The sequence below is a fragment of the Heloderma suspectum genome, chromosome 2, assembly GCF_057233095.1.
Source record: "Heloderma suspectum isolate Gila_16-S chromosome 2, 16-S_ref, whole genome shotgun sequence".
NCBI classification, from domain to species: domain Eukaryota; kingdom Metazoa; phylum Chordata; class Lepidosauria; order Squamata; family Helodermatidae; genus Heloderma; species Heloderma suspectum.
The window spans coordinates 133,400,001-133,413,739 of record NC_139459.1 but is presented as its reverse complement, the minus strand read 5'-3'; the positions used below and the strand labels follow the sequence as shown (position 1 = coordinate 133,413,739).

The 13,739-nt window shown below is 45.3% G+C and overlaps 1 protein-coding gene across 1 annotated transcript in view; it reads right to left on the bottom strand.

The window, feature by feature from the left end:
* Positions 1–9,129, bottom strand: part of LOC146352768 (neuronal acetylcholine receptor subunit alpha-7-like) — a 126,305-nt gene extending 117,176 nt beyond the window's left edge. The window contains exon 1 of the mRNA XM_084834829.1: positions 9,003–9,129. Within this exon, the coding sequence (XP_084690955.1) occupies positions 9,003–9,081 (79 nt within the window). The 5' untranslated portion in view covers positions 9,082–9,129. The remainder of the gene's footprint in view (positions 1–9,002) is intronic.
* Between the last annotated feature and the right edge of the window lie 4,610 nt (positions 9,130–13,739).

Here is a 13,739-nt window from a genome sequence, read left to right as displayed (position 1 = left end):
ACTTTTCTTGACAAATTGGAACTCTGGATGGTAAGAGTCGAAGGCAATAATTTGGTTCAATTTCCATGTGTGGATGCCATGCTTAGGAAAAAGGAAGCCATTTGGATGCAAATTTTCAGTCATTTATGGAAGCTATGAGAGTAAGTAAATTTTGGGCCAGCATGACCGGGAGTTACCTAAATCTGTCAGCACACACAGATTTCTTTTGCTATTTGCATCATATTTGTCAGATGCATATTATATTTGTCAGATGGGATTTTCGTGTTTATTGCATGTTAAGTCCAAACAGAGGAATCAGCTCGCAGTCGAAAGCGATATTAGTTGTGCATTATGAAGTACCACTCCAAACATTGAAAAGTTTGTCAGTGAGAAGAGAATCCAAATATCTAATAAATAAATAAATTTCAAAACAAACTGTGTTTGCTCTTTTTAATCATGTCTCAACCAAAAATAAATAAATAAAAGGAGGTGGTCCACAAATTGTTTTTGATTGGCCTGGTGGTCCATGGACTGAAACAAGTTGAGAACCACTACCACAGAAGGCAATTGTTCCACACTGTCATCCTGACAGGAAGCATGAGGGTAGCATCCAATGTTAGTCCAATTTAAGTCCCATTCATTTCAGTGGGTCTACTTTAAGTAGGACTAAGACTAGATACAATCCAATGTGTCCTGTGTAGCAATTTAGGGTGGCCATGTGTCTTCTTTTACCAAGAACAGTCCTCTATTTGAAGACCTGCCAGAGAGGACTATCCTCCATTTTGAAGACATTCTCTAATTGAAGGGCTGTCCAGTCCAAGTCCTGTATAAAGATAAAGAACCATCACAAGAAAGTGCTGGGCCTTGAAGTTGCTCATCAACAGCACCTGGACAGCAGATTCAGCAAGGCACACAGATCAGACTTCCACACTATGGTGAGAAGTAATGTATTTTATCTATGTATTTCTTTATAATAGTTTTTTACTTCTTACTATATTAAAATCCCTAAGCAGTTATTATTTTTATTTTATTTCCATTTAATACAATAATGATTTCTAAATAATTATTTCTAATATAATAATTACTTCTACATTTACTTCTATACATATAAATTAGCATATGCAAATTGATGTCCTCTTTTTCAATTATGCATGTCCTCTTTTTTGGCGATTCACAAATGGCCACTCTAATCCAGCTTGGTGCATGGTTTCTACATAGCCTGCCCTTCCGCACCTCTTGTGTAAGTGTTTCCATGGCCTCCCTGATATGGACCACTCTTGTCAACCCAAATGAGGCCTGCCCAACTTGTGATCCATAAAGCTCAACACAGCCTACCAGCGGTGTATAGCAGCTCACCAAGGCTTTATAAACTATTTATTGTTATTGTCTGCCTGAGACTATGCAAACTGAGGGGTTGTTAAACACAGGGCACAATCGATGGGACATGTTCAGTTTGGCAGGCCACAAGTTGTGGCAGGCCTGACCTAATTTATTATAGTACTAAGGGCATTTTTTAATATTATGGAGCCTCATAATTCCTGCTTGACTGGGATGCTGATCTCCAAACTATTCCATTGTCACAAGCTGCATTAATTTTAATGAACCTGTCTTGGTCTTGGACTATGGAGATGAGCCTGAGCTGTTTTCCCTGCAGGCCAGTGCTGGTGCCTGTGTCTTTTGTGTTTACACTTAAACACATTGAGAAAGCAGCAGATGAGGTACCCATGACTACTTCCACACATTTCTTCCCTGGTCCTTTTCCTGCCCTTCTTCCACATGTGTAATTGGGCAAGCATGAAGTCCCATTTGCCACTGCAGGTGAAAAGAGTGAAAGGAACAGGGAAGAAATGGCAGAAGCGGCCCCAGCACATTCTCTGGGCTGCAGACTGGCAAGCTTAGTTGGGATCTTCAGTGCCTGCTTCCCTCCAACAAGAGGCTGGAGAAGGCTACATGAAAGGGGGGGGGGGAACCCTCACCAAATCAGGTATACAGGATACCCTTTATTAAACTTGAAAGCTGTGAGCCTGGGGGCAATTACCTCTGTCTTTGAGAGTTCACAACTAAGTTACTTCTGTGACTTTTAATCACAGAAGTGAGGTGGATTAGGGTTAGGTCAGAACAGAAATTCTACATGTGGCTCTGACTCCCACACTCCCCCAACCCTCAAAAATGCCTGGCTGAAATGGAGCATTACATACGGACAGAATTACACATGGACAAAATTTCCTGTGAGGGAAGCACCTCTCGTCTCATGTCACTTCTGCAACCCTTAATCCACAATCTCCATTGGTCTACTGCAGCCTTCCCCAACCTGATGCCCTCCAGATGTGTTGATTACAACTCCCATCACCCCCAGTCAGGGGAAGGCTGGTCTACTGGATCCAGAAAAACAGCAGAATGGTAGATTAGTGATTGTGCTGGGACTGAGCTCAGTGGGTCCTTCAAATGTCCATGGGCCCTGAGCCCAACTTTGTCAGGTGCTAGTGCCAGCCTTGGGAGTAAGTTGCCTCTTTGGGTCCCCAATCACACAACAAATCAGAGATTTCCCAAAGGTGTTAGAGATTGCCTAAAGGTAACTGCCTCATCCTGCCTAATGGTAGGGCTGGCCCTGCAACAAACCAGACTAGACCAATGTGGGAATGGCAAACTAAAGCTGTTTACCCTCCAGTAATTCACACTCAGTGCTAGAACCACTGAATTCCTTTTCTGTTCCCCTTTTCTTTGTCTTCCCAGAGCATCCGACCCTCCATTGTTACTTACTCACCTACTATTCATGAAGAGCAGAAGTAGCATGTGCACCAAAATGGAAATGGATAAGGAAAGTCTCTTCCTTTTCTCCTGTTGCAAAATGCTTCTTAGGCTGCCACCACCCATCAGTTTGGGTGGATGAAACCCAGCCAGAGCAATTCTGCAGAAAAATTAGGAATCAGTTTGCTATATAATTCTAGGGCCACTGGCAGCTTGTGCCTGAAACAGGACCCTTGCCAGCTTCCAGAGGTTCCTGTACTGCCGACAATGACATCATTGCTGTACAGCAGAGACTAGAGCTTCCTGGGCAGGCTGCAATCTTGGATTAACCCAGTTCTGCAGACCACCATCCCATGAAGTCAGCCAGGATAGGATAGGGATGATCTGATCCCTGCTGCATAGCCTTTAAAGGCTGCATAATAGCCATGAACACTCTCCCACTGCATTCAACATCACATTGCCCATGGGAACTAGAGTTCTCATCATTCTGTGCAATACTGAATGCACCGTGCATCATGCAAAACATTTAAGGCAGTAGTTCTCAACCTTCCTAATGCTGCGACCCTTCAATACAGTTCCTCATGTTGTGGTGACCCCCAACCATAAAATTATTTTCGTTGCTACTTCATAACTGTAATTTTGCTACTGTTATGAATCGTAATGTAAATATCTGATCCATTGTCATGGGATGGTTTGCTAATGAAAATAATATATAACAACAGCTTTAATAATACAAAAGATGATACATGGCATAGTTCAGTCAATACAGTTCATTAAAGTTTCCTATGATTTACCATTCTCTGTGTTGTTTTTTTTACATACCTGTTACTATCACAAGGGGGCAGTATTCACATCAACCACAGCTGAATATAAAAAGACCAATCAGCATCCAGATTAAGTTCCCATGGTACAGATTTTTTTTTTTTTTGCAGTAGTTGATGATTTTACAGTATATGATTTTACATTAACCCAGTAATTATAATTCATGAAGTGTCGTTTTACCTCCAATACTGCTGCTTTCAACACAGTAGCTGCTTTTAACAGAGTAGTTGCTTTCAACACAGCAGCTGCTCTCTACACAGTAGCTGCTCTCTACACATGTGTGACTGGTCCACATAAGTACATTATGGTGCCAACCCTGTCACATACACCTGTATTTGTATGGGGTGTATGTGATGGGGTTGGCGCGATGATGTCATCATGCCGGGTACTCGTATGTGGGCGTATCTGCATGTGGGCGGACCTGCCTGGAGAGGGATAGAGGAGCGGTGTCTCGGTTCCTAAGACCATTGGAAATATGTGTTTTCCGATGGTCTTAGGCGACCCCTGTGAAAGGGTCGTTCGACCCCCAAAGGGGTCGCGATCCACAGGTTGAGAACTGCTGATGTAAGGTGTTTGGGTAGACTGCAGCCTGTAGGACACAGATAACTATTTGCTCCTGGTCCCCTGGGTGACTGCAGGGGTTGGAGATATGTTCAATCTATAGTATACTATGCAGACTGCTAAGAAACGTTTGGGAGCTGGCATACACTGATGATGATCTCTGTGTGGTAATGTCTAGAGAACACTGAACAGGTCTGGAGGCGTTCACACTGTGGAATTCCACTTGAGAAGAACCTTGAAATCCAGCCCAAATCTCAGGCTCTACTGAATTTTAGGATGCAATTCTCTCACACATATCTGTGAGTAAACCCCACTGAATTCAGTTGGATTTACTTCTGAGTAGATCTCATAGGACTACACTGCACACATCTCTAATTGCCATCATTCAGTCCCTATGAAGAGAGACTGAAAGAACTGGGCGTGTTTAGCCTTGAGAAGAGAAGACTGAGGGGACATATGATAGTGCTCTTCGAGTACTTGAAAGGTTGTCAGAGAGGAAGGCCAGGATCTCTTCTCGATCATCCCAGAGTGCAGGACACAGAATAATGGGCTCAAGTTACAGGAAGCCAGATTCCGGCTGAACATCAGGAAAAACTTCCTGTTATAGCAATATGACAATGGAACCACTTACCTAGGGAGGTAGTGGGCTCTCCCACACTGGAGGCATTCAAGATGAGGCTGGACAGCCATCTGACAGGAATGCTCTGACTTGGATTCCTGCATTGAGCAGGGGGTTGGACTCAATGGCCTTGTAGGCCCCTTCCAAGCCTACTATTCTATGATTCTATGCATAGTATTATTAGAGCTAAAAATGTTTCATATACTTAGGATAATCCTGTAAGGCAGGGTGGAATTGTTATTCCCTTATTACAGATTGGGGATGGAGCAACAAGACTGAGAGACAGTGGTTTCCCCAGGCTCATTCAGAGAATTCATGGAGATTTGAACCGTAAGCTTCCAGGTCATACTTTTTACCCATTACTGTAGACAAAGCTAAATGTTATTGCTTAAAGGTTGGTAGTAGTCATGTATTATATTTGCCACTATTAAAGCAGAAATTGGTAAGAGACTATATGTTAGTCTAATATATTTTACACTTAAAATATAACCCTTTCCTGAGAATTGTAATAAGGGGTGATTGAAAGTATGGAGAAACCTGTTTTCATTTACAAAATTCACACACCATCTATTCTATGCTTTCTCTTTTTCTTTGTATTTAGAAGGCATTAGCCTTGCCTTCTTTGGACATGGTCAAATTCTGCTTACAACAGCGTCGTGTGTCACTCCAGTTTTTGTATTACATGTTGTAGAGGCATGCAAAATGATTCAGACAACCCATGAGCAAGGGGACTAATAAAGTGGATGTTGTAGGTTGATCAGGTATTTCTGACAGAGGACAACCTGTACTTTGTAGGAGGTAGATTGCAAGCATATATTTCCTTCCCAGGACACAATCCTGTGCACACTTACCTGAGAGTAAATCCCATTACAATAAGGCTTACTTCCAAGAAAATATGCATAGGATTGGGCTGCTCAGCCCACAAGCAACCAATAATACTAATAATCATAGGGATTACTGGAAGAAAGTATATGAAGCATTGTGAGTACTTTGCGAGAAGCACTAAATGAGTACCAAGAGTGACGATGACTAGCAGTCCTACTGAATTTGGGGAAAAAGAGAATTTGAGAGCTTTTCCCAGATACAACCCCCTTTAGACTGGAGATGGGATCGTACCCTAGCTGGGAGTCTCTCCAGGTTTAGTAGCCCTCTAGGCAGCACTGCACTGTCCATGTGCGCAGCTCTTGAACACTTGACCAAAGCTGTCAGCATTAGTAATGGCACTGACTTGTTAGGATGGAGAAAAGTGGGTATAAATTCCATCCCAGCATCCCACTAAAGAAGTGATTGGAGCTGTCAAAGCTGACAGTTCTGAGCAACCATCTTTTCAATGCTGCATGCATGACCCAACCCTGCAAAAGGAAACCATGCTTGCTGGTCGGTGTGCTCAATGCAGAGCACTGAGGGATGAGCAGACAAGCCGCCACCACCACATGGTCCAATTGATAAGCACTTTTCACATGTTACATTGAATGCATGGATGGGAAGGAATAGGCTCGTGCATGCCTTCCCCTCTCCCAGCCTCCACGTCTTAAGCTTAATATGTGCATGTATCCTATGCATGTTCAACAGAAAGCTTTTCCAGGGTTTCTAATCACACAGAAAGACCACTACACGCCAATAGTTCTATGTGTGTAGGGTTTCTGCACACATTAAACTGTATGTGTGGAGTTCAGGAGCGGAGATGGTGCACTCCACGCATTCAGTGCAATGTGTAGAAAATGCTATAATCAATCTCAAGTGATTACCTGGATATACTCTTGATAAACAGGAATTAATCTGGGCTCCAAGATCACCGCAGACGGTGACTGTAGCCATGAAATTAAAAGACGCTTGCTCCTTGGGAGGAAAGCTATGGCCAACCTAGACAGCATAGTAAGAAGCAGAGACATCACCTTGCCGACAAAGGTCCGTCTAATCAAAGCTATGGTTTTCCCAGTAGTAATGTATGGCTGTGAGAGCTGGACTATAAAGAAGGCTGAGCGCCGAAGAATTGATGCTTTCGAACTGTGGTGCTGGAGAAGACTCTTACGAGTCCCCTGGACTGCAAGGAGGTCAAATCAGTCCATCCTAAAGGAAATCAACCCTGAGTGCTCATTGGAAGGACAGATAATGAAGCTGAAGCTCCAATATTTTGGCCACCTAATGCGAAGAGAAAACTCCCTGGAAAAGACCCTGATGCTGGGAAAGACTGAAGGCCAAAGGAGAAGGGGACGGCAGAGGATGAGATGGCTAGATAGCATCACGGATGCAATGAATATGAACTTGAGCATGCTCCGGGAGAGAGCGGAGGACAGGAAGGCCTGGCGTGCTATGGTCCATGGGGTCACGAAGAGTCGGACACGACTGAACGACTGAACAACACAATCTGGGTCATTCCTCAACCCACCCCCACCAATTAGTTATGAATCAGCATAGCCTCTAGGTCCCTTCAGACATCTGAGGACCTCACTGGAATCCCATGGATCCCTTTTGAGCTCAGTTCTGAATCAGCATTTCACCCAGACTCTGAAATGGATCCTCCAAATCTGGTAATCTGATCTGCCAATTGCAGACTTCACTGGCAACTTTAACAGCATGATTTAGTGCTCAGATTACTCAGTCGGTAAGGGAATCCACATGTAGAAGCTTGCCTCTGCACCCAGATTGGCTTTGCCGGGTCAAGGAAACTGGGGCTGCAATCCTGTATACACTTACTTGGGAGTAAGTCTCATTGAAATAAATTGTGTTTACTTCTAAGTAAACATGTATATGATTGCACTGTGGGTTATATATTATCCATTGCACAGTTTCCATTCTAACTGATTTACAAATAATATGAGTATCATATGATTAGCACTGTAAATAATTCTAACAAGTTTTTTTTAAAGATAGCAGGCAAAAGGAATAGAGAAACCCTGAACATCAAGGAGCTCTTCTTTCCTCACCTCTAGTTTTACCACTTTGAATATGTGTGTGTGTGAAATCCTCTGCTTAATGGAAATGTTACGTTTTCATATTTACAATTAGAATTGTTGTTAACCAAATTTGGGGCGGGAGGAAAGTGAAATTATACCCTTTCAATGAGCAAAGTGCTTTACAAGTTTTTTGTATTTCTCTCCACAGCAACCCTATAAAATAAGCCAATATTTTCCCCATTTTACAGAAGGAGAATTGAGGCAGGATCTGGGAGAGAGTGTGTAATTTGCTTAAGGCTCCTAAATGAGGTTATGACTGATCTAGATTGGAACAGATTTCCCTTCGGCTAAGTCAAACCAAGTTTCTCAGATATTCAGAGGTTTTCCCTATGTGTTGCACTGACACTTATTTTTATTTATCTTTATTTAGGAACCCCTAAAACTTTTATGATGGTCTGCTGAATATGTCTTAGGACAGCTATACTATCCATCTTTTAGCCTTTAGCCTGGATTTCAATTTTCCTGTAGTATGTTCTGAACTGCATCACTCCTGTTCAATTGTATACCTTATTGTAGCTATAAATCATTGGAATACATTATAGATTCACTATAGATTCATTTTTGTGTATCTTATATGATAGATTCATATCCAGCCTGATCCACCAACTAAAGTTAAACCAATACCTATTTAGACCCACTGGCATGATAGGTTAAAGATTAAATCCAATAGTGTACCAATGACAGAGTGAGTCAGGTTGCATCTCTCTAGTTAATACTCTTATTTAAAAATAAATAAATCCACCCCTGACTTGGGAACCTGTGTTATACAAAAAAGAAGTTAAAGAAATAAAGCAGAAAAAGGTTGTAACAAAGAACGTTAATCTCCCTTCCCCATACATGTACAGTCCAATAAAACAATCCATGAGTGCTCTTAATTCTCTCCTACTTTATCTTGTCATATCTGAAAATGTTAAATATATTTGTACCTATCACAGCCTCTCATTCCTATTGCTGATATTTCTTTTCACAGAGAAAGTTGTTAGAGCAAGAAAAACAAGACAAAAAACTCTAGCACATTTTTTCCTGTAATCATTTTTTCAACGTTTCTCCCCCCCCCCCCACGCCCACGCCCACGCCCCCGTTTTCAGCGCCAAAAAGGTCAGGAATACTTCAGTTTACAATTTAAAAACAGCAGCACCTCTGCTCTACTGTCCCCCCATTTCAGCCATTGGCGTGCAGCCCCTTGATTTTACTGGGGACAAATGACAGCCCATGAAAAAGTTTCTAGATGCATCTCTCCAGGGAAATCAGAACAGCCCGTGTGAGGAAGGAGCATCATCAACATCAGCATCCTATCAGCGAAATCCAGAACGCACCTTTTAAAAAAGACAGGAACAAGGACGCCCAGAGACACAAGCCGGGATATATTAATCCGAGGCACCTCTCTGCGAGCATCGTCAAGCCCCGAGCAGGAGCCTCAGCGGACGCCAGGCAACGCGAAGGAGCTCCTCCCGTCAGCGCTGAGGGATGGAGTCAGTCGCCGCCTGGTAGCGATGCTCATGAGCCCACCGGCGAGTTTGCCACCACGAACGAAAAGCACGCTGGCTTGCCCGGATCAGCTCTCTCCGCACTCAGGTTTACAGCCGCTAATAACTACGCCGAAGTGCCAGGGACTTATCTAGGTTGTGGAGATGGGTGACGTGTGCGTGCTCCCCCCTCCCCCTCCCCCTCCCCCCCCTCCCTCACAAGCGCTCTGCACCTTTTCTAGCGCCAGACAGAGAGGGAAGGAGCAGCAGCAGCAGCAGCAGCGGAGAGAGGCTGTGTGTGTATGGGAGCGGGAGGGGAGAGAGAGGGACGCTGCCGCCTGTGGGAGGTTTGCCACATCCCCGCTGTCTCCGTAACCGTGACCCGGGGCCAGCACGTCGGCAGCAGCGTTTCCTACGCGAGGACGGGAGTGCCTCCAGAGCTACTCGCCAGGCGGTGCGAGGCGGCGGCGGCGGGCGGCGGCGCCGCCTCGCTTGTTCTTTTTTGCGCCCCTGCTGGAGCAATTTTTTCTGTCAGAAAATTACCTCACGGCGCCGTCTGTAATCTAACGGGGGGGATCTGCTGTTAGGACAGACGGTGCAGGATCTGTTGGGGTGCAACAGATTTGAGGAATCTGTTGCACCCCGACGCAGCCTTTATTTTAGAGGCTCCCAACAGAAGAAAATAAACACCTTACTGCCGTTCCCGTTCCTCCATACCCTCTTTCCCTCAGACCTCTTCCTCCCCCCCTCTTTCCCTCAGACCTCTTCCTCCCCCCCTTTCCCTCAGAGACCTCTTCCTCCCCCCTCTTTCCCTCAGACCTCTTCCTCCCCCCTCTTTCCCTCAGACCTCTTCCTCCCCCCCTCTTTCCCTCAGACCTCTTCCTCCCCCCTCTTTCCCTCAGACCTCTTCCTCCCCCCCTTTCCCTCAGAGACCTCTTCCTCCCCCCTCTTTCCCTCAGACCTCTTCCTCCCCCCTCTTTCCCTCAGACCTCTTCCTCCCCCCCTCTTTCCCTCAGACCTCTTCCTCCCCCCTCTTTCCCTCAGACCTCTTCCTCCCCCCTCTTTCCCTCAGAGACCTCTTCCTCCCCCCTCTTTCCCTCAGAGACCTCTTCCTCCCCCCCTCTTTCCCTCAGACCTCTTCCTCCCCCCTCTTTCCCTCAGACCTCTTCCTCCCCCCCTCTTTCCCTCAGACCTCTTCCTCCCCCCTCTTTCCCTCAGACCTCTTCCTCCCCCCCTTTCCCTCAGAGACCTCTTCCTCCCCCCTCTTTCCCTCAGACCTCTTCCTCCCCCCTCTTTCCCTCAGACCTCTTCCTCCCCCCCTCTTTCCCTCAGACCTCTTCCTCCCCCCTCTTTCCCTCAGACCTCTTCCTCCCCCCTCTTTCCCTCAGAGACCTCTTCCTCCCCCCTCTTTCCCTCAGAGACCTCTTCCTCCCCCCCTCTTTCCCTCAGACCTCTTCCTCCCCCCTCTTTCCCTCAGACCTCTTCCTCCCCCCTCTTTCCCTCAGACCTCTTCCTCCCCCCTCTTTCCCTCAGACCTCTTCCTCCCCCCTCTTTCCCTCAGACCTCTTCCTCCCCCCCTCTTTCCCTCAGACCTCTTCCTCCCCCCTCTTTCCCTCAGACCTCTTCCTCCCCCCTCTTTCCCTCAGAGACCTCTTCCTCCCCCCCTCTTTCCCTCAGAGACCTCTTCCTCCCCCCCTCTTTCCCTCAGAGACCTCTTCCTCCCCCCCTCTTTCCCTCAGAGACCTCTTCCTCCCCCCCTCTTTCCCTCAGAGACCTCTTCCTCCCCCCCTCTTTCCCTCAGACCTCTTCCTCCCCCCCTCTTTCCCTCAGACCTCTTCCTCCCCCCCTCTTTCCCTCAGACCTCTTCCTCCCCCCCTCTTTCCCTCAGACCTCTTCCTCCCCCCCTGTTTCCCGCAGACCTCTTCCTCCCCCCCTCTTTCCCGCAGAGACCTCTTCCTCCCCCCCTCTTTCCCGCAGAGACCTCTTCCTCCCCCCCTCTTTCCCGCAGAGACCTCTTCCTCCCCCCCTCTTTCCCGCAGAGACCTCTTCCTCCCCCCCTCTTTCCCGCAGAGACCTCTTCCTCCCCCCCTCTTTCCCGCAGAGACCTCTTCCTCCCCCCCTCTTTCCCGCAGAGACCTCTTCCTCCCCCCCTCTTTCCCTCAGAGACCTCTTCCTCCCCCCCTCTTTCCCTCAGAGACCTCTTCCTCCCCCCCTCTTTCCCTCAGAGACCTCTTCCTCCCCCCCTCTTTCCCTCAGAGACCTCTTCCTCCCCCCCTCTTTCCCTCAGAGACCTCTTCCTCCCCCCTCTTTCCCTCAGAGTCCTCTTCCTCCCCCCCTCTTTCCCTCAGAGTCCTCTTCCTCCCCCCCTCTTTCCCTCAGACCTCTTCCTCCCCCCCCCCCCGCACCTCCTGCTCCGGTTTGGTTTTGTTTTTTAATGGTCACCCAATTTGGCCACAAAATTTGCCTCAGCACTCAAATACATTTCATGAAAATGTGTCTACCATAGACTGAGCTTCTTTACCTGGTACATTCGGGAAATTTGTCCCAAACCAGCAACTTCATGTTATGGCAAATGCAGGGGATCCCATAACAGTGTTGTTTAGCCCCTAGGTATAAATTAAAATTCAAACCTCACACCCGTGCACAGTCCAAAGGTCACTCTCAGGTCATGCTGTGCCTGCTCTGAATTATGAGTTCTGCCCTTCTGAGTTACTGGAAATGCAAACCAAAAAAAAAACAGGGGGGTAGGAGATTAGGTGTCATTTACATTGTCAGTTATCCCAAGAAGAAGACAAGACTCCCCCTTCCCACCCCACCCCAGGAGGTTTCCTCTTTATTTTCCATTGTCTTCAGTCCTGGCCCACATCAAAAAACTCTAAACGTAGAAATAATTTTTCAGGATTAACTTTTTTAATGCGAAAGATCCTGCACAAATTAATTCATCAAATGAATTGATGAAACACTCAACACTTTTAATGACATGCTATTTATAATGATATGGGTCACAAAAGGAGACACAGGACACCAAGTTAAATAGAAATTTTAAATTTAGGGTGCAATCCTTTGAAGATTTAGATAGTAAAAAAGTGCTACAACTCCACAGCTGGCTGGGGCAGCTGAGAATTGTAGGACTCTTTTCTGTCTAGGATTGTGCCTTTAGGGAAAAGAAGAGCACTTCAGGTGGCATTGCTGAGTTCTCATCTGACCACACAAAATTCAGCATTTTTTAAAAAAAAATCCTTCATACTGTATGTATGTATTTGATTTGATTTCACCATATTGTGGGCAAGTAACCAAAAAAAACGATGAAAGGTAGATATGGCAAGATTTCCCAATGAAAAGGTCCCACCTCTGAAGTGTCTTGTCAGCAGGTCACATGGCAACAACTCACCCTCTTTCCATGCTTCTCTTTTGACTCTGGATTATTTACTGTAGAGCTGGACAGTGTCTAGGGGCTGGATTTGGCCAAGAAGTCACAAGTTGCTGACCTCCACCATAACCTATGCTATCCCTCTAGTCACTCAAAGGTTATCCATAGAAAATCCGTGTAAGGTAGTAATTCAGTTTTATAATACCGTACTGGAAAAGATGACTAATTAAAACCAACCTTCACCATGACCAGCTCAGCAGTATTCATCAGTTTGTTAAAAGTTTTGATAGTTTATTTCAGTAGAACATTACTGATAGATCTACTCAACCTCATGACCCTTTAAAACCCAACCAATCAAACATTTCTTTTCCCATTTAATTCTTAATAGTTGGCTATTCTCATCATGATACGTTACAAAAGCAGCACTGGTGAAAGAGCCTCAATTCTTGATGGTGTGCTGGGACTTCTGTCTAACCCCACAGTAATCATAATTAAGATTGTAATTCTCATTTTCTGTAGAGACATCACAGCAATTACATCTATTCCGAGAGTAATTATTTTTCTTCTTCTATAAAACGATTTCTGCTTGCTCTCTCACTCTCTCCAGGCACACACTAGAAAGGTATAGATCATCCCTTGCAAAAAATTTTTTAAAAAATCATAAATAGCATTCACCCGGAAGGTTAAGATCATAACTCAAATATGCATCTGCTGCTTTTAATCAATCTTTTGTTGATGGTGTCTAAACTGTGAATGTGAAAATAGAGGTTACAAAAATGACACAATTGTTTCCCCAGAGACTCAAACATCCATGTTCCTTGCCAGGATTCAGATGACTGTAGATATGGAATAAGGTGTTTGGTGGTGGGGGGGTGAAATTATTTTTCCCCCCTCTGGTTAGTTGGGGGGGGGACAATTAATGACTAAGTTATTATCACAATCCATTCACATATATCTAACTCCATCTATGTGATCTCATTTTGCAGAAGCACAGAAAACCTGCAAAATGTGATATAGGTTTCAAAATTCAGGTTCCTAGGAATTTCATTTCATTTCTTTCTTTCTTTTTTCTTTCTTTTTAAAAAGCAAATGTCTAGCCCTAATGCCAGGTGAAATCTCAGAGGCCAAAGGGATTGCAAAACAACAACAACCCAAAAACCCAACTCTCAAGTGTGGCAAGGTTCCTTTCTTCCAGTTCCTTTTAAACCTTCTTCCAT